The sequence below is a fragment of the Enoplosus armatus genome, chromosome 13, assembly GCF_043641665.1.
Source record: "Enoplosus armatus isolate fEnoArm2 chromosome 13, fEnoArm2.hap1, whole genome shotgun sequence".
NCBI lineage: Eukaryota > Metazoa > Chordata > Actinopteri > Centrarchiformes > Enoplosidae > Enoplosus > Enoplosus armatus.
The window spans coordinates 5833706-5853669 of record NC_092192.1 but is presented as its reverse complement, the minus strand read 5'-3'; the positions used below and the strand labels follow the sequence as shown (position 1 = coordinate 5853669).

The 19964-nt window shown below is 41.0% G+C and overlaps 1 protein-coding gene across 1 annotated transcript; it reads left to right on the top strand.

Moving 5' to 3' along the window:
* Positions 1-628: 628 nt before the first annotated feature.
* ap2b1 (adaptor related protein complex 2 subunit beta 1) lies at positions 629-18726 on the top strand. Its single transcript, XM_070916837.1, has 22 exons — positions 629-694; positions 2773-2827; positions 3024-3129; positions 3800-3935; positions 4407-4652; positions 5528-5718; positions 6685-6906; positions 7228-7348; positions 7773-7868; positions 8185-8300; positions 8486-8651; positions 9271-9369; positions 9718-9977; positions 10881-11073; positions 12271-12312; positions 13288-13440; positions 14047-14192; positions 14305-14434; positions 15073-15157; positions 15348-15434; positions 16536-16690; positions 17598-18726. The coding sequence occupies exons 2-22, from the start codon at positions 2791-2793 to the stop codon at positions 17670-17672; spliced, it is 2862 nt and encodes a 953-aa protein (XP_070772938.1). The 5' UTR covers positions 629-694; positions 2773-2790; the 3' UTR covers positions 17673-18726.
* Positions 18727-19964: the final 1238 nt, after the last annotated feature.

The following is a 19964-nucleotide window of genomic DNA, read 5'->3' as shown; positions in this document are numbered from 1 at the left end:
GAGTATTTCTACAGTGTCGTATTAATACTTAAGTAAACAGTGAGTACTTAGCCACTGCAACAACAAAAAAAACACTGCTAAATATAAAGGTCATGACATACAGTTCACTGTGGCTAAAGCCTTGTAGTGTCTCTCTGACTGTCAGGACATCTGTGAGATCCCAGCCAAGACTTTCCTCTCGTGTTACATTCATTGCTACGGGAAATCGTAGGGCAGTAATCAGTCACCGCTGAGATCCGCTGTGTTCAAATGTAAAACTAAATCTCAACTTAGATATAGCGCTTGCACTGATTTATTTTACTTGCGAACTTAAACGACAATGGAGCTGAATGATCTATCCACATCATCCACTTGCAGTCGATTTTGGGTGGTGTCACTACCCCCGGTGACCTTGCTGTGTGTGGCGTGTCCGGTCCTTTGCGTACGTATATAGTGCCTTATTCACTATTTGCAGATCCAAACTGTATTAAATTGAACTATAGTCGTGTATAAAGCATTATATCTGTCGAATTTGTCACATACTGATATGTAACACTTCCTAAGAGTCCCAACTGAAGAGGGAAGTTGTCCAGTTTCCGATGACTCAGAACGTACCACCACAATCCATATTCTCCATCTTCCTCCAACCAGGCAAGGGACCAACCTGCGTCTTGCACCCACCGTAACATTTTCCCGCTGACGTACGCTCAACCAGGTATCTGAAATATTTTACAGTATAAACATTTCTCTAACGTTATTGATATTTTTATGATTGATTGATTTCGAGTCGGATCAGTCAGCTGGGCAGCTCATCACAAAGCTAGCTACGTTAACGTTAACATAGCTCCTGTCAGCAGCAATGGAAACTGGGCCGCTGATCACTTTTCTGTATTGATGTCAGATTGAATGCTATACCATTACAAGTGGTATAACACCCTACCGGAAAAGCTTACTGGTGCCGGTTACCCCATAGTTGATTCGGTTTTCGTGGTTAGTTTGTCGGTATTAGCTAGCTAGCATCGCTACTCCAGATGTAGCGTTAGCGCCAGACATTAAACTGGTGCATTTAACGTTAGCATGCAGCAAGCTAATGATAACGTTCGCAAAGTAAAACTGCTGTGGTTCGAGTAAATCTTGGATAACTTGACATCACACCCAGCTATACGCTGATTTAATAAGATGAACACATAGCAGCCATGGTTGATGTTAAAGCCATGGACTTGTTTAAGATGTAGTTAGCTAGCTAGTTGTATGTACGTTAGGTTAAGTTAAGTTGTATGTACTGCAGCAGTTAGGATAACGTTAGCTTACTTTATTTCACGTTAAAGTGTATTGCACTATTGGGTAACGCAAGCTAGCCAGCACCAGTAAAAACACTGAAACATAAACCCAAAATGGTCGTGCAAAAAAAAACTCTGTGGGAACCCGTTTGAGTATTTAACATTGAACATGTCTGTGCAGCATCCTACAAACGGTACAAAAACATGTGGAGTTAAAAGAGAAATATCGCCTACCTGGGCATTACAAAAGCCAGCATCCACTGTAACGTTATACTTTTATTTTCTGTGTTGTATTTCTTGTCAATGTATGAGGATGAATGGGCAAATATAAACAATCTGATGTTGACATAAACTACATGGCTATAAGTACGTGGACACCTGAACATTTCACCCATGCGCGATTGTTGAATATGTCATTCAAAAAGGTCAGGGCTCTGTGCAGGCCTGTCAGGTTCTTCCACATCAAACTGGGAAAACCATTTCTTTATGGACACACAGGGTCCTCAAACTGTTGCCACACATTTGGAAGCACAATCTTGCCTAAAATATAATTGTATGCTGCTATAGAAGACCATACTATAAAAAAACAGACCATTCATCCACCCTCACCAAACTTTACAGTTAGCACGGTGCATTCAGGCAGGTAGTGATCTCCTGGCATCTGCCAATTGGTTTGCTGGAGTGCCAGATAGTGAAACGTGATTCGTCTTTCCAGTTGTGACGTTTCCGGACACTGTGGAGCACGGTGCATTGTGATGTTAGGCTTGTGTGCCTCCAGTCACGCATGGAAACCCATGTCATCAAGCTGCAGATGAACAGTGCTGACTTTGCTTCCTGAGGCAATTTGAACTTGCTAGTGAGTGTTGCAACCGAGATTTTGAAATGATATGTGATGCACTTGGTGGTCCGGTTCTGCAAGCTTGTGTGGCCTACCGCTTCACGGGAATAACTGTTTTTGCTCCCGCACATTTACAGACTGATTTATGTTGAAAGAGGGCACCCTGTGACAGTGCCACGTTGAAAGTGACTGAGTTCTTCAGTATGACTGCAGATGTTTGTCAGTGGAGCTGACGTGGCTGTGTGATTTATGTTATGCACCTATCAGCAGTTGTTGAGACAGCTTAACCCACTCATCAAAAGGGTGTCCGCATGCGTCAATGGGAAACATCAGGGTGGTGTGTGTTTCAGTTTTCATAGGAGGCTGTAATCTTGAGATCTATAGAATAATTAGAATAGAGAGAGGAGGTATACAGGGAGAAATGCTATGCAAATTTACAGTATTTGGTAATTTCAGCAAAATCAGATAATGTTGGCGGCAGCACAGATAAACTGACTGATGACTGGTGTGATCATCACTACATCACATAGTCCCACACCAGATCAGTGAGGAAGTGACAGTAAAAACAGAAATGGATGTTGAATTGAAAAATGTACTCTGTTTTGGGAATGGTTAAAGGGAATTATTAATGCAGATTTTGCGGATGGCATAATGCAGCATATTTCTTCTGTACAGACATTAAGGATCACAATCATGACGGACTCCAAATACTTCACAACAAACAAAAAAGGTGAGTGAGGAAGGAAGTGATGCTGAAGTGTTAGACTGTGCTGTTATTAGTCATCTACTGAAGGATTAACCTAACCCTTAAACATTCAGTTTCTTTTCCATTTCACGCAGCTTTAAGTTTGGAAAAAATCTTCTTATTCCACCTGACTGTATTTAAACTGTGCTTCTGCCAACACTCACTGTGATTCATCCTCCAGGGGAAATCTTTGAACTGAAGGCAGAGCTGAACAATGAGAAGAAGGAGAAGAGAAAAGAGGCCGTGAAGAAGGTCATTGCTGCCATGACTGTTGGAAAGGACGTCAGGTACACTAGAACATTTAAACCAGACAATTCTATAAATGATCAACGGACTGTGATGCCAAAGTATAATTGCTCACTTGATATTGTGTTCAGCACATACTCATAGCATGAGTTAACCTTAAAGACAAGGAGAAAATGGTAGTATCTGATTCAGTGCCGACTGGTTTCACTCTTAGTTAGCCCTTTTCCACTGCAGAAACTAACGTAACGTGTAGCCATTGTGACTGGATCTGTTTTGTTTCCACTGCCTGCTTTGTGGACGAGTTCCTGGAGCTAATTTTCGGCACTGCTCAGGAGGTGATACTAAATGCAAGTTCCAGTAACTTTCAGGGGGTTGCCTGCAGTGCTTCCAATTGTGATTGGTCAAGTAAATTAGAGAAGTAGGAATTTAAGGAATGTGGAGAAAACTGTTTGTGGAGCATTTGGAGCTCTGCCCATTTTCAGGCCAATTTTCGGGCCAATCGTGCATCAAATCTGGAAACTGTTTTGTAAGTTATAAGGTTGAGCTTTTCAACACTTTCAGACTGTACAAACACTTCTGAGAGAGTATATATTGACCTTTTGGGAGACTTGTTTATCACATTGCTCACGATGTAAGCATAAGATGAAAGAAAAAGCCTTGAAGCCTCACACTGTTAACTCTGACTCCTGAGTCATCTGTCTTTGCTATCAGTTCTTTGTTCCCAGATGTGGTGAACTGCATGCAGACTGACAACCTGGAGCTGAAGAAGTTGGTCTACCTCTACTTAATGAACTACGCCAAGAGCCAGCCTGACATGGCCATCATGGCCGTCAACAGCTTTGTCAAGGTAAGGCCCTAAATGAACTTTTTCAGCTCTGTGTATGATACTGCCGGGATATCCGAAACAGTGACTACATCTACACGAAGGAAGATAAATTTAGAAAAAATGCAGTTTTTTTTCCCTTTCTACACTCAAGTGAGAAAGCAGCCTTTTTAGATTTATGCAAAACATCTGTGGTTCCAGCTTCTCAACTGTGAGGATTTCTTGCTTTCGTTTGTCATATGTGACAATAAACTAAACATTTTATGTGTTCACAACTGTTGGCTGGACAAGACAAGAATTTGAGTGTGTCATTTTCACTATTTTATGACATTAATCAGCTGGAAATGTGTGTTAATACATAAAGAATACATTTAGGATCGCTCTGACTTAAAAAATTATGGATGCGAGTTTCTCTTTTGTGTCACAGTGGGATCCTGTCTCAATGAATTCTAATCTGATTAAAACCACAACTGCCTTTCTTGTCTTGCCCTCCAGGACTGTGAGGACCCCAACCCTCTGATCCGGGCTCTGGCCGTCCGCACCATGGGCTGCATCCGGGTGGACAAGATCACAGAGTACCTGTGTGAGCCGCTGAGGAAGTGCCTGAAGGACGAGGACCCATACGTGAGGAAGACTGCGGCGGTTTGTGTGGCTAAACTTCATGACATCAACGCCCAGATGGTGGAGGACCAGGGCTTCCTGGACTCCCTGAGAGATCTCATTGCTGACTCAAATCCCATGGTAGGTGTCAGTTCCTTTCAACCTGAGCTTTATTTTTTTAGGTTATGATTTCATGCCAAGACAGTCATGGAAACAGTTTGACTGAAAGTTTGGCATGAGGCTCACATGCATTTGAATGTCAGTTGTTTACCACAACCCTTGCTTCCAAGAAAAATTTGCATGCAACAGAGACAGGTTTTTGCCTAGGAAACTGGTTAGCAGAGGTGGTAAAAATCTATGTGTACAGTAGATTACAGTGTATATATATCACTAGTAGGATACATGTTTTACCTAATACAGTCTGCACCGATGCTAAGTTAGAATAAAGCAAGATATTGACCAGCTACACTCATATTTTAACATTAGTAGATCTGTGTTGAGGAACTCTACTGATGTAAAATGCTGGACTGAAGAAATGCTAAGTCATGGGCAACTGGACTTGCTTTATATTCTTGAAGACATTTCCTCTCTTATCTCTTATCCCTCTTGTTTTCCTCACACACCTGTATATATGACTGGATTGGGATGTGCTGCTCTGCTTAATTAATGCAAACTGAGCGTATAATGTGATCGATCCATCAGACACCTGCTGAGCTGAATCAGACAGATCCTGTAATGTGATCAATTTAGTTACTATCTGATGGCATAAAGAGTGGCTTCACTCTTTAAATACGTGGCCTTTACTGTGTAATGCAGTGCCTCTGCTCTTCTTTTCCTCTCCCGTGAAAAAAAATATTCATGTAGTTATTGACTATCATTTAAAGAGGATATCATTTATGCAATTGTTTTGCCTGAGTTTGATTGATTTACTGTGAAGTTGTTGATGAAATCCAAAGGGCATCATCACAGAGTTATCCTTTTTAAAGTTCTCATCACAGAACACCTCTGTCCTTTAGGTCGTGGCCAACGCTGTTGCTGCCCTGTCTGAGATCAGCGAGTCTCACCCCAACAGCAACCTGCTGGACCTCAATCCCCAGAACATCAACAAGCTGCTGACGGCCCTCAACGAGTGCACAGAGTGGGGACAGATCTTCATCCTGGACTGTCTGTCCAACTACAACCCCAAGGATGAGCGCGAGGCCCAAAGGTAGTAATCACTCCGACTAAAGTGTGGAATGTAGGCTTTTGCCGATTGACCATCAGAATGACTATTGGTGATTGAAGAGACGATCGCTTCTCAATTTTAAGATAATTTAATTGTATTTTATTTACTCTTTTGCAAGGTGGAGGAAAAATACAGAACAGTATAAAAAACCCTGATCAGTCTGCTTTAGTAATTCCTTAGTAACCTCCTAAATATGTGTTTTATTTAGAATAATAATATAAAAATATATGAACATCTAACAGATCCTGCACCAGCTGTTTCTCAGCCCTGTGAAGTCACGATTTGGGAAGGAGAGAGCTAACTAGGCTGTAATGTTAATCGGCGCGTGTCACACTGCGTATTGATTTATTCTAGTTTAATCAATCAGTGGAGACAGGAGTGCTGCATGCAACTCTTTCCCTAATAAAAGCTTCACTCTGTTAGAGACGTTAAAGGAAAGCTCAAACTCTAATGATACTGTAGATAACGCAAAGCTGTAAGGAAGTCCTGTAGTGGACTTACAATTAAAGGGCCAGTTCACCCAAATTACAAAAATATACTTTCCTCTAGTGGTGTAGTTTTTAGCCATGCAGGTACAAGGTGCAAGACTACTCTGTCTGTCAGAAAGACTCCCCATGACTGTTCACAGCCAGGTCAGTGGATAATCCAGAATAACAGTGATGCTGTTTCTGGAAAGAGGTGAATTAAAGTAAACATTTTCAAATGATTTTTCAATGCTGTGAGCGCCACAAATTAATTCCACCTCCATTGTATTGAGTTGGAAGCAAAAATCTCAGAAGCAGGACAAACAAAACAAAAACTGTCTGCATTAACAGACACCACAGAAAATAGACATTTTGTTTATTTATTAATTAGATTTTTTAGGCATTTTATGACCGTCATACTTCGATTAATGTTGCCCTCCATGTCCCTTACTGACTCTCTCCTTTCCCTCCCTCCCATTCGAAGCATCTGTGAGCGTGTCACTCCCCGGCTGTCTCACGCCAACTCAGCCGTGGTGCTGTCAGCTGTCAAGGTGCTGATGAAGTTCTTAGAGCTGCTGCCGAAGGACTCCGACTACTACAACACCTTGCTGAAGAAGTTATCCCCACCACTGGTCACCTTGCTCTCTGGAGAGCCTGAGGTCCAGTATGTGGCTCTGAGGAACATCAACCTGATTGTCCAGAAAAGGTGTGTGTGTGATCAGAAACAGCAGAAACTGGCTTGTATTTTTTGCTGTCAAGCTCTTGGAAGCTGTTTGTTTTGGCCTCACCACCTTCTAACATAATTAATCAATCAATCTTTTAGTGTAGTCGGGCTTACTCGACACTCAGACACCCAGGTAGAAATGTTCTAGCCTAGCAGCATGAGGACTACAAACCACTCTCTTACAGTAATCCCGGTAGTTGCTGTTGTGAATGTGTAAATGTCTAGTCCTTGAATAGAACACGACTGTGACTTGTTTCTTTTGGACCTCCCACAGTCGTAATGTAATGTGGTGCTTTTGTGCAGGCCTGAGATCCTGAAGCAGGAGATCAAGGTGTTCTTTGTCAAGTACAACGACCCTATCTACGTGAAACTGGAGAAGCTGGACATCATGATCCGCTTGGCCTCTCAGGCCAACATTGCCCAGGTACCTTTTATATGGACACAACTACATGGGAACTTTGTTAGGAGGATCATTTTGCTACATTGGGTTTAACTCTCTCTAACAATAAAATTTTATAGTAACAAATATTCTTTCTAGGTATGTGCTTTTCATATGTACATGATTGGATATATTGAATTTCAGAATGGTATTTGGCCTGTCAGGGCTCAAAAGAACCAATATGTGATTTCAGCACTATGAATACTACTTTGATGTGAGCTAGATTAATTGATTCACTTTTTATTGTTCAAATCATGTTGTCCAGTTTTAGCAGAAGATCCGGCTAAGATGTGTAATTTTAATAAAGACATCAATCTAGAACAAAATCAATGAAATTGAATCTAAAAAAAGCTGTTAGACATACTGTATGTGTGTGGTGTATTTCACTGCTGCTCTCTGTCACTTTCAGGTGCTGGCTGAACTGAAGGAATACGCCACAGAGGTGGATGTTGACTTTGTGCGTAAGGCTGTACGAGCCATCGGACGCTGTGCCATCAAAGTGGAGGTAAGAAGTGCTCTCAACACCGAGTCTCTACACTGAAGTCTGCTCGTGTGCATCGCAGCACACATTGTGATGGTAATAATGTTATAATACAGTTGACCGCTCCTCACACAAAGAAACTAGAATTAATCAAATTCATGATTCATTGAATCAACAGAAGTCTGACTGCATCTGTTTTTTTTCCACCTCACTCCAATTTGGCGTAATACAAATTCTTCTGTATGTAGCAATACTTACTAATTCAAGTGATAACTTGTTTTATGAGTTATTTTTCCACCACGCAATGGTGACACGGAGCCTCTGTCCTGTTCCTCTCCAGCAATCAGCTGAGCGCTGTGTCAGCACCCTGCTGGACCTGATCCAGACCAAGGTCAACTACGTGGTTCAGGAGGCTATTGTGGTCATCAGGGACATCTTCCGCAAGTACCCCAACAAGTATGTTTCCCACTGAACCCCGAGAACTAACCAGTCCTTAGACATGAACCTTGTGAGTTGGCGTAGTCCATCCAGGACTGTGTAGCTCGCATGTCTGGATGTTCCATGCTGGATAACAATCTGTAATCCCTGTAGTATTTACTATACACTGTAAGCTTCATTCTGACTGTACCGGTGTTCTTCAGGTATGAAAGCATTATTGCCACGCTGTGTGAGAATCTGGACTCTCTGGATGAGCCTGATGCTCGTGCTGCCATGATCTGGATTGTTGGCGAGTACGCCGAGAGGATCGACAACGCTGACGAGTTGCTCGAGAGCTTCCTCGAGGGCTTCCATGATGAGAGCACCCAGGTGGGTTCATCCAAACCACACATGCAGAATCTTAAACAATTACTGACATCAAGTTCAGCAAATACAAAAGATACTGGAGATTTATTCAGCCCATTTGAGTTTGGTCAGTTTATCCAATATGATACATCCATCTTCCAGGACCATCCGAGAGTTCTGTTTGTTCAACTGGGGTCTCATTTTCAGAGATGTGCAAATCGTTTCTGTCAGTTATGATTAACCTTGTTCTCGTCAAGCTAATTGCTAAGATCTGGAAACGAGCAGGTTGAAAACATTATACGTCATTATACAGGAAAACCATGTGCATAAAACTACATGAAGTAACTTAACAAGTTTAACAATTTTAAACAGGTCTTTTTTCTTTCTTTTCTTTTTTGAATTATGCTAAATCATGTTAAACAGCCAGAATGCAAACTACCAGCACCAGTGACTTAAACCATTCCTCTCCTTGTGGAGCACACAGTGGAGCACATTTCTGCTGGTCAGCACATTTCCATGTGTATCCACCAAGGCCTTCATGGCAACGTAACAGCGCATCTCAAAGCGAGGGCGAGAAGTGGACTTTGGGAGGCATCGTACACTGAAAATATAATAATATAACAGTGCGTGCTTTGATCTACAGGTCCAGCTCACTCTGCTGACTGCTATTGTCAAGCTGTTCCTTAAGAAGCCATCAGAGACTCAGGAGTTGGTGCAGCAGGTCCTCAGTTTGGCCACTCAGGTGAGTGTTATCTTCTATTCTGAAGAAGTGCAGGTTTACACCAGTTTGATGGTTTATTTATTCACTGCTGGATAATGTTGCCTGTTTTTTTTCTGCTCTTCCACAGCCCTGTAAATATCTGGGGTTGGTTTTAGCTCAGCTCATTCAGACACGCTCTGAAAAGCATAGCTTTCTGTCGCATATCAAAGTATTTTTTTCCCATTTCTTTCAATTGACTGTTTATTTAAATTGGTCCCCTCTTAGCTACCGCCATATTATCAGTTAAAACAAACTGGAAAACATAATATAATTTACAAAATACGAAAATATAATTTACAGCATGTGTTGAACTCTCTGCTCCTCCTGCAGGACTCTGACAACCCTGACCTGCGTGACAGGGGCTACATTTATTGGCGCCTGTTGTCCACCGACCCCGTGACTGCCAAGGAGGTGGTATTGTCAGAAAAGCCCCTGATCTCGGAGGAGACGGACCTGATTGAGCCCACCCTCCTGGACGAGCTCATCTGCCACATTGGCTCCCTGGCCTCTGTCTATCACAAACCCCCCAGCGCTTTTGTCGAGGGCAGCCATGGAATCCACCGGAAACACCTTCCTGTGCAGCACAGCAGGTCAGACACGCAAACACTTTGCACATTGTGGCATTTAATGTCTCTGGTTTTATTGTTGGGAATATTGCAAATCGACAATTGACAATATTAGATTTTTACATGATTTTTGCAGTTTGCCAATTGATTTTCCAGGAAATAATTATATCACAATATGTACTGACATCCCCATATGAAATTACATAAATTGTGATTGACTCTTTCTAAGCAGCACACAGTTGTTGGCACTATGTCAGCATTGTATCTGCTGTTGAATTAAACGTTTGCCTGTCTTCTTCCTGTATTAAATTATCAGTTTAAAGGCATTTTTGCTATGTCATCAGCTTCCTCATTTCAAGAACACCATCGTGCAGATCTACAAAGTAATGTATGTATATAAGACAAAGTACATAAAGTGCTGTATATGTGCTGGAATCAACCAGCAGTTTAGATCTCAGGGTGTTTAGGCTCTTGATCAGTATTTTATGGCCTAAAAGCAGTTGCTGTGGCATAAAATGTGGTATCAAGTTGGGAATGGATAGAGTCTATTATACAATATGTAGACTCAGAGCACTCCGGCCCATATTTCATAGCGCACGTTATGCTCCACCAACTGTTCTGAAGAACAGGACATTGCCCAACAGCCTGAAGTTGTTGCCCCACGTCTCACTGATATTCAATAGGGAAGAAATATATTTTATGAAAAGAAGACCCAGTGCTGCTTATTGACAGAAAAATCGTGGATAGAAGGTTTCAGGTGTCAGTGAATGTCCACAGTCGGACTGAACTAGGTGCGTCTAGTCTGGTTTAATAAGGAAAAATCATCCCTCTCTCCCTGTTTCCAGTTTAGTTGGTTTGCAGAGAGTTTGACTTGGAGTTACAGCACTCGTCTTCTCTTACCACTACTACTGTTTTTCCCTGTGACAGCATTGATACAGGTGAGAGCCCAGTGAGCAGTGGGCCAGCAGCTGCCATGGACCAGCCACATGTGATCCCCAGCCAGGGTGACCTTCTGGGTGACCTGCTGAACCTGGACCTGGGCCCTCCAGTCAATGTGCCCCAGGTGTCCTCCATGCAGATGGGTGCGGTGGACCTTCTGGGAGGAGGCCTGGACAGTTTGGTGAGCTTGAAGACACACACACACACACATTCATTATGCTGTAGAGTGGATAAACTTGGCTGAAGACCCAATCAGCTTTCTGTGCTTCCTTGTTTTCGTACCAATGGGACTGCTTATCTGGAATAATGGTTTGGTAAGTCCAAAGGACAATAAGTTGATTACAGCTGCTCACAGCACAGAATATGTACAGCTGTAATTAAACACATCTATCATCTGACATACACACAGCATTTCTAAATCTCCACTCAGCATTTTTTAAAAATCAAAGTATAAATTTGTGGACCCATTTTAAAGATTTAAAGATTTTTAAGTATATATAGATTTGAATCCCTCACTAGGAGCCAACGGGTTTTCTGAGTGCTCCAGAGTAGGAAAGTTAGAAAAGCGTTGAGAGATGGACTAACACATTGTAGCTTTTAGTCTTTTCACGTGATTTGTTAGAAATATAGAATAACACCAGCCTACTACTTTACTTTGGATCAACCCAGGCTTTGTCTCCATTTGTTTTTTACTTAAACTCTGATTTCTTCATCAGCCCTGACTAATGTGAGGCTGTTTCATGGTCATCTGTCTGTTCCATTGCTAAACAAAAGTTCCTCTTTTAACCTGAGGAAAGTGGTATCTGCTGCAGTGTTGGCTTGCCTGTACTCTGCTCCTCCCTCTGGTTCTTACTGTTCAACACAAAAACAGCCCACTGACTCTTTGAGAATGAACAGCCTTTTCATCTTAAAGCAATAAATGTGTTTTCAAATTAAATACTGCAGATTTTTGTCTTGGGGTTATAATATTCGTGCAGGTATGCTTGTAATTTAAGTAGCTAAATAATGTTTTGTGCCTTTGCTGTATCTGTTATTCTGTGTAACGCAACATTTGAATATATCACTAAAACTGTTTTGAAATGTTTTAAAAGCATACATAGAGATACATTAAGCCTTGCTGTATTTTTCCTCTGTTAATCGTCACCTTTCCACTTCTCCAAGCCGCTGGAATAACTGGACTTCTTGATCATCCTCTTGCAGATTTTCTTATTTTAATGTCTAACACACCATGCGGAGTTGCTATTTTCCCAGAAAGCGAGGGCTCCTCTGGACGGGTTGCGGTTTGCTAAGAAAACCTCTGTCTCTGTCTTTGTTTGTGTGTTTGGTCTGTCTGTGATGTTTGGATGCTGTCTTTGGGGGCCTCTCTTCTCTCCTGTAGCTGGGGGGAGACCTGGGCGGAGGTGTTGGGGGAAGTCCAGCAGTAAGTCCAGCCCTTCTGTTTGGCAGTCTGCCTGCCTGTCTGTCTGCATGCTGCATGCTCTCTTGAGTTTAACCCACCACACTCTCAAACCAGCTTCTTCTAGTTTTTAAACCCGGCTTCTCTGTCTCTCATATTTTCAGTTAGAAGATCACACGGATGCTTTGCATGTTTTAGCCCATTTTTTTTTTTTTAGAGAAATAATTTCAAGCAGACTGTACAGTAGATTATTGACAGTTCTCTCCTTCCCTCGGACATCTATATGAACCTTTCATTACACTTGACTGGCGAAGCTGATGGTTCACAAGTATTTTTCCCTACTCTGACTTCCAATTTTAGTTATTTCCTTAAATGAGATCCTCAATGTTACTCACAGCTGTCTCCTGGATAATGCAACGATCCTGTACAATAGATTTACGTTGTGGCTCCCAGTTTTAATTTTTTAAACAGTTTTTTCCATCAGCTTGGCATGGCTGATGGCTCTAAAGAGTTCATTACCCATGAACCTCTGTCGTAGTTGTTATGTAAGAAGAATCTAGTGAGTATGTCTCTGAAAAGATCTGTTGTTTCAGGTTTTGCAATTTTGTTGCAAAACCTGAACTTGCAAGATGTTTTTCTATATTTTCTATTCATAATCTTCAAAAATGTAAAACAAAATGTTATGATCGTTCTAGTTTTGTTGTAAATGGGCTAAAACACACAAAAAAAGCACAGGCATTCTTAAATCCACGTCACATTTGAGCTGGCTCACACTTTCTCTGTCGTAAGGGCTTTGGCTAATCACGTAATCTTGCTGTAGTTGAAATGTTTTTCCTCATAATCTCTGAAGAGTTTTATTAATTGTTTCTTCCTTTGGCATGAATTCAGACTGTCTGTGTGATTCTCTTTGTAGGTTTATAGCTAATTGTCAAGTTGCCAGTGATGCTGACTGAAATTACGTTTACTTAGATTGTGTGTTTTTTGTTGTGATTGCTTTAGGTGGGACAGAACTTCATCCCCTCATCTGTCCCCAGTACTTTTGCTCCGTCACCTACACCAGCACCTCCAGCTGTCAGCAGTGGCCTTAACGACTTGTTTGAGCTTTCCACAGGCATGGCCAACACCACTGGAGGCTACGTAGCCCCAAAAGCAGTGAGTTCACACAACTTCGGTCTCAGCAAGTAGGCCAGAATTCACTTGAATAATGCAGTCAATTACAGATGAACTGCTCACAGCAAAGGCCGTCGTATACTGAGACATTAAGCGAGGCCAAAACGGAAAGGTTTCTGTTGTTGACATGCACTACAGGTTACTGGACTGCAGCAAAATGAAAGTGGTATGTAGTGAATCAGGGAGGCCAGAAAAAGCTGCAAGGAAAGTTCAAAGAGCTGCATGAATGTTTCAGAAGTCTTTAAAGGAAAATTCCAGCTTCGGGGGGCTGCTCTCTGTGGCTACGTCCGGTCAGACTCATGTTAATTTGGAAATCACTCATTTCCGAGCTGCAATTCTTATCCAAGATTATCCAAGAAGATAGTTGTATGTCAGTATGATTAGGAGTCATGAGTTTTAAGGTTAATTGGATGCCAAAACACTGCACTGTGTTTTATACAGCAATATTATGAGACAAGACTTAAAACTAGTTTTCCTGCATTTCCTGACAATTCAAAGACAGAATATGGTGTTAACGTTACAAAGTAATTGACCAGGCGTGTACACATTGTCTGGGGATTGATTACACTGACTTTTTTTTTTTACCAGGTGTGGCTGCCTGCAGTGAAAGCCAAAGGACTGGAGATCTCTGGTACCTTCTCTCGCCGTCAGGGCCACATGTACATGGACATGACCTTCACCAACAAGGCCCTGCAGCACATGTCCGACTTCGCTGTCCAGTTCAACAAGAACAGGTCAGCTACAATATGACTACTGTGAAGTCGAGTCGACATCTGTCTAAAACAGTAGTGCTGCTGAATACAGGCTCCAATGTTTGATTTTTGTTTGTTTGTGTCCTACATGTAGTTTTGGGATGATCCCTACCAGTCCTCTGCCCGTTCACACTCCGCTGATGCCCAGCCAGAGTATTGATCTCTCCTTGCCTATCAACACCGTGGGGCCAGTTATGAAGATGGACCCTCTCAATAATCTGCAGGTACAGAGGCGTTGAAACTAGCAAGCCTTTATCAGGAGCTGCTCAGCCTTTTGATCATGTTGAATCAGAGTCACGGGCAGTCAATGTTGGCAGCTCAGCTTAGAGAATCAGTGATTTCTCCCATTTAGTGTTTAGCGTTTTTTTCTTCCTGCTTTTCTTTTCTCCTTCAACAAGCAAAAGATCACATTGGCTGTCAGAGTACAAAAAACTTGAGTAAAACAATGGATTCAGGACGTGTTAGTTTATATCAGAACAAGGATTAGAAGCTGAGGGAAGCAGCAAATGACTCCCACATTGAATCACTTTCCTGACACCAGATGCGTACACACACTGATAATATTTTACACTTATTGGTGGTCATATTTGTCCGGAAAGTTAAATTAGGAAACTAATGTTGAGCTTGTTTGAGTTTTGTTTTTACAAAGCAGTTTGTGCAAAGTGGACAGGAAGAATTGTTATGAAACATTTTCTGTTTTTATGATATGTAATTTCTAAGTAATATGACGATAATTTTAACCTCAGCGCATCTCGGCCGTACAGAACAAGCATGACGAGGACAAAGAGTGTTGGAACATGGCTTGTTATGCCAAATCTAGCTGATGTCAAACCCCCGCTCTGTTTTGTGTACTTGAACACAGGTGGCTGTGAAAAACAGCATCGATGTCTTCTACTTCAGCGTACTCATCCCCCTCAACATATTCTTTGTTGAGGACGGAAAAATGGGTATGTTTGTTTATTACTTTATAAAACAGTTCTCTTCACACCGTCACAGTCTAAAAATCAGGTTGCTGAAATTGGCTCACACTAAAATTTAACATGCTGATTTGAAACAACCATAAAATAATGTAAGGAAATACATTTTTGGCTTCCACTTCACTCATGTTTGTTTGTTTGTTTGTTTGTTTTTCTTCAGAGCGACAGGTGTTCCTGGCTACCTGGAAAGACATCCCCAATGAGAATGAGCTTCAGTACCAGATAAAGGATTGCCACCTAAATGCAGGTAGGCCAGTTAGTGAACAAACTGCCCTCAATCGCGTCTTGTTCTTTCAAAACAGATTAGAAAGTATCTTTATTTATTTGTATGTTTGTTTTTCTATCTCCTCTAAATTATCTGGGCCTGGACGTTCATTGAATGCACTTGGAGACTCATTGGTTGTTTTTCTTCTACATCAAAACTAACAAAACTTTTTCATGGGTAATATGATGTGTGGCTCAAAGGATGCCTTCGCTGTTCACTTAGGAGTGGTGGTTTGCTGCCTGAATGTACGTTACTTTCTGTTTCGAGGATTTATAATATTTCTAACTTTGTTATTGCCGCAGTGAAGCTTCATATAAGCCAAATCATATGTACAACACTTAGTTCTGCATTTTTTCCAACTTCACCTGTTTGGTTCAGGAAACAATAACTGTGACATCCAAGTGGCTGTAACATGCAGATGAGTGGCAACACATTTAGGAAACAAATTTCATCCTACTCTGCAGCAACCCACCCAGTGTCCCCTTTTCAGCCCTCAGACGTTGAAAGCATGTGTGCACGCACCCTAGAACTGGCCTCGGTATCACTTCAAAAATGTCATCAGAAATAACATCTGGACTGGACACCCAGCTGTTTTGTTAGTAACAACTCATCCAAAGACCTTACACTTCTCTCTGTGTTTTCTTTCTCCACCCACATGCCTATCTTGGGATACTTCAACATTTCCTCTTCCTCTGTACCTGAAGGACTCCTCCATCTTCTTTCCTTTTAGAAGCTGCCCATAAGTGTGCCACTATTATCCTGACAGCAGGCTGGCTAACAACCCATGATGGTTGTTCTTAGCAGGGCCCAGTGTTGTAGAAAACCTGGTCTGAAGGTTGCCAGTCACAGTTCATGAAAACCCTCATAGAGCTAAACCTTTTGCCAGTAGTACATTAGCTCATGGTGCATTATTGTTAGTACCTATAGTGATTACAGCTCCAGTAATGATTACAGCCTCTAGTGTGTGTGTGTGTGTGTGTGTGTGTACGTGTGTGTCATGCGGTTTCTCTTTGTTCAGTAATTAGATGGGAGCACCAAGTGGTGAGGTGTGTTAATTACTTGCCCTTGACTCTGGTGTTGCAGACACAGTATCCGGAAAGCTGCAGAATAACAACATCTACACCATCGCCAAGAGAAACGTAGAAGGCCAGGATATGCTCTACCAGTCCCTCAAGTTAACCAATGGCATCTGGATCTTGGCTGAGCTCCGCATTCAACCTGGCAACCCCAACTACACGGTAGAGTATTCAACTCTTTGCAATAAGTTTTGACTCTTAGGTTAAAAAAAAAAAACTACGTAAAGGCTGATGAGTGGATCCAGCTGTATGTAGTATATTATCGGTGTGTGTCTGTGATAAAGTACTTTACTTGTAATGAAATGTGTTATATACCGAAAGAGTCATGACTTTTGACAAGCAGGAAAAAACATCTCAACATCAGGACGAGGATTTACTCCATGTAGGGCTGCAACTAACAATTATTTTCATTATCCGTTCATGTGTGGATTTATTTTTTTCATTGATCAATTCATTGTTTTGTCTATGAACTGTCATAAAGTCGTGAAAAAAATCATACTCATACTACTTTCTACTCACTATGATTGGTGTTGAGTTCAAAATGTGTCCTCATCATCTCTTAGATGGTTTGTTGTTCAGAGGGGCTTGCAAATTTTCTCTGTTTTGTTTTGACGAAGAGAACATCAGTTGCCTTGTTTACTGACATTTTAGATCAACTATTATATTCAAACTATAGTTCAAATTGTGTGACAGCCTCTGATGACATGTCATTATAATAATGATAATAAACTTCATTTATATAGCACTTTTCTTAACAAGATTACAAAGGGCTTTACAGAAAGAACTGCTGATAAAAACTAAAAACAACGGAAGGATCATAAAAACACCGGGGGGGTAAAGTCAAATTTAAAAAGGATATAAAATGACAAGAGTGGGATGATAAAACCCAGCAACATATTAAATATTCATAAACGCTTTCCTGTAAAAGAAAGTTTACCTTGAGAAATGTAATGACTAAAGAACAGGTAGTATGAACAGTTTAAAGACAGATTTGATCATCTTCTTACGAGTACGTACGAGGGAAGGTGTCTCCCGTCGTAACTCTTGTGTTCTGCCTCCGTTTCCGCAGCTGTCTCTCAAGTGTCGGGCCCCTGAGGTTTCTCAGTACGTCTACCAGATGTACGACTCCGTGCTGAAGAACTGACCTGTTCTAACACTTAGCAACTCTTCTTCTTCATCCTGACAACAAACAGCAGTGTTTCATCATTTTCTGTCACCTGCAGCTGACTGCCAAAACAAGGGAATGCAAACAGTAATTGATGGCTACTAAATAATTTGGAATATTGGGTGTATTTTTCCTCCGAGAGATCAACAATGTCAGTTAATACAAAGGTATTGTGGGTGATCACCGTACTGCAGTTCTGTATATTGTACTGAAGTTAAACAGTACAAACACTGTTGATGCTTCCTTTATTTTGGCGGTTGAAAGCATTATTATAACTCCCCATTTCAATTTTTACCTCCCAGTGAAAACTCGTCTACCATTCCATCCCTAACTTAGTGTCTTAATGTTGTGAAGATGTCCTGAATGGAAAGAATTTCTACTGTGTGTGTGGCTCACACTTTGATTTATTTTTGATACTTGCTTTGCTTCAGTTGTACCTACAGAATAATACCAGTGTTGATTTGTTCCTTTTGCTGTTAATGTGTGTGAAGAGTCGAAACCAACAGTGTGTTTGTCAGAAGCTACCTTCCCTCCTGGAGGCCGTAGCTGAGAATTCCTTCTTCAGACATGCTAAATTGACACTGAGCAGCATATGTATTGCTGTTTTTCCTGTCATGACTTTAACACAGCTTCTTGTATTTAAATGGGATTACTTACAGTGTGTGCAGCATTTAGCTAGAAACATTACTTTTTCCTCCATGAGTATGAAACATTGTACCGCAATTAAAAATTGAAATTCCAAAAAGTTGGAAAAAGAACATGCAGACTAGTAACTCTAATGTAACTCCTGTAAAGTCCTGGCATTTCATTGCTGCTTCCCACCTGTGGTTTTTCATTCATCTGATTGGAGGCATGTAATGAACAGAAGATCTTTATTACACAGATCTTTCCCTCAGCCTTCAACACATGCTGTCTTTATTAACACTCCACGTTTTTCTCTTCAGCTTCAAGTAAACAGCTTCTTTTTTTTTTTTTTTTAGAATTTTCTTTTAGGTGTTTTTAATGACGCAATGGAGAATTCTAAATGCAAAAAGCGAACAAATCTTTAGGCCATGTGCAGCAACTTCAATGGACCTGTTCTGGCATAATATAGATATTTTTTACGTAATTATAAAGTCATGTTAAAAAAATAAATAATAAATCCAGTGAAGTGAGGCGTCTGCAGGCTGTGTAAGTGGGGGGGACAGTAGAAGTAATGTTGAGTACATTTGTTTAAATTCTTGGGAACAATTGACAGATTGCCATTATTTTCAACTTTAAAGTTTTTGCTCATTAGCTTTGAACCAAGCCACAAATCACAGCAGCTATTGATGATGTGTTAACACACCAGTGCCACTCCATTTTAAGAATTTGCAAATTCATTTCATATGTATTTCTTTTTGTAATCACCCCGTTTACTGCAACCACATAGTTGTACATGGCTTTACACACCTATTTTGTCATTCCTATTTATTGTGCATCTACCTCTGCTTGTTTCCTTTTTTAACAAACTTTATTGTTGCAGTAGCTTCAATTCTGTAATGTGCTTTAAATGTTTTCACCTTTTTTCTTTTAACGCCAGTGTTGTTTTTTAATGCCATTGTTGTCAAGCGAGCTAAACGTGTGACAAGTCGGCCAAACCAATCTCACAGGACCAAGTATCCGTGTAAATGAAATGCCAAGCTTACGTTTTAATACACTGGTGTCAATATAACCTTCTAACGTTGGCGTTGTTTGTGCTATAGAACATAAGGGTGCCTACGCCCTAAGGCCCAGAGTTGCTCTGGTACAGTGTAGTCCAGTGATGGTGTAGTTTGTGTAGTTAATAAATTAAAATGTTTTGGTATTACCCTGAAAATGAAATGCAGCCTTGCCTCTATCTACTCAAAAGAAAAGGCTTTTTTCAGCGTATCAGTTGTGTTGGTGACACTATTTTCCCTCATGGTAATGTAAAAATACGTTAATGTGCCTGCATGAGCCCACTGTCAATTTTATCCTTTTTCATTTATCCTGTGGATTTTCTCCATTTGAAAACTAATCTCCCGACTTCATGTCTCTCTGTTGTAGATCTAATATTTTTGTTAAGCAGCATTGCGTCAAGCACTCCCACAAATAGAAGTATATACAAAACTGTTGCCAGCAATACAGAATGTATGGAGAGAGCTATCATAGCATTGTGTGAAATGGAATATTTCTAGCATCATTGCTGTAACCCTGTTGTAAATGATTTGTTTTTGTCACAGTACCACATCTTATGTCAATAAATTGTCAAACGCATGATGCATCACTGTG

Excerpts from the sequence above, each read along its gene's own strand:
- ap2b1 (XM_070916837.1), top strand. The coding sequence starts at position 2,791 with ATGACGGACTCCAAATACTTCACAACAAACAAAAAAG. Across the intron at positions 3,936-4,406 it reads CCGTCAACAGCTTTGTCAAG|GACTGTGAGGACCCCAACCC; the intron begins GTAAGGCCCTAA and ends CTTGCCCTCCAG. Across the intron at positions 16,691-17,597 it reads CTGGCAACCCCAACTACACG|CTGTCTCTCAAGTGTCGGGC; the intron begins GTAGAGTATTCA and ends CCGTTTCCGCAG.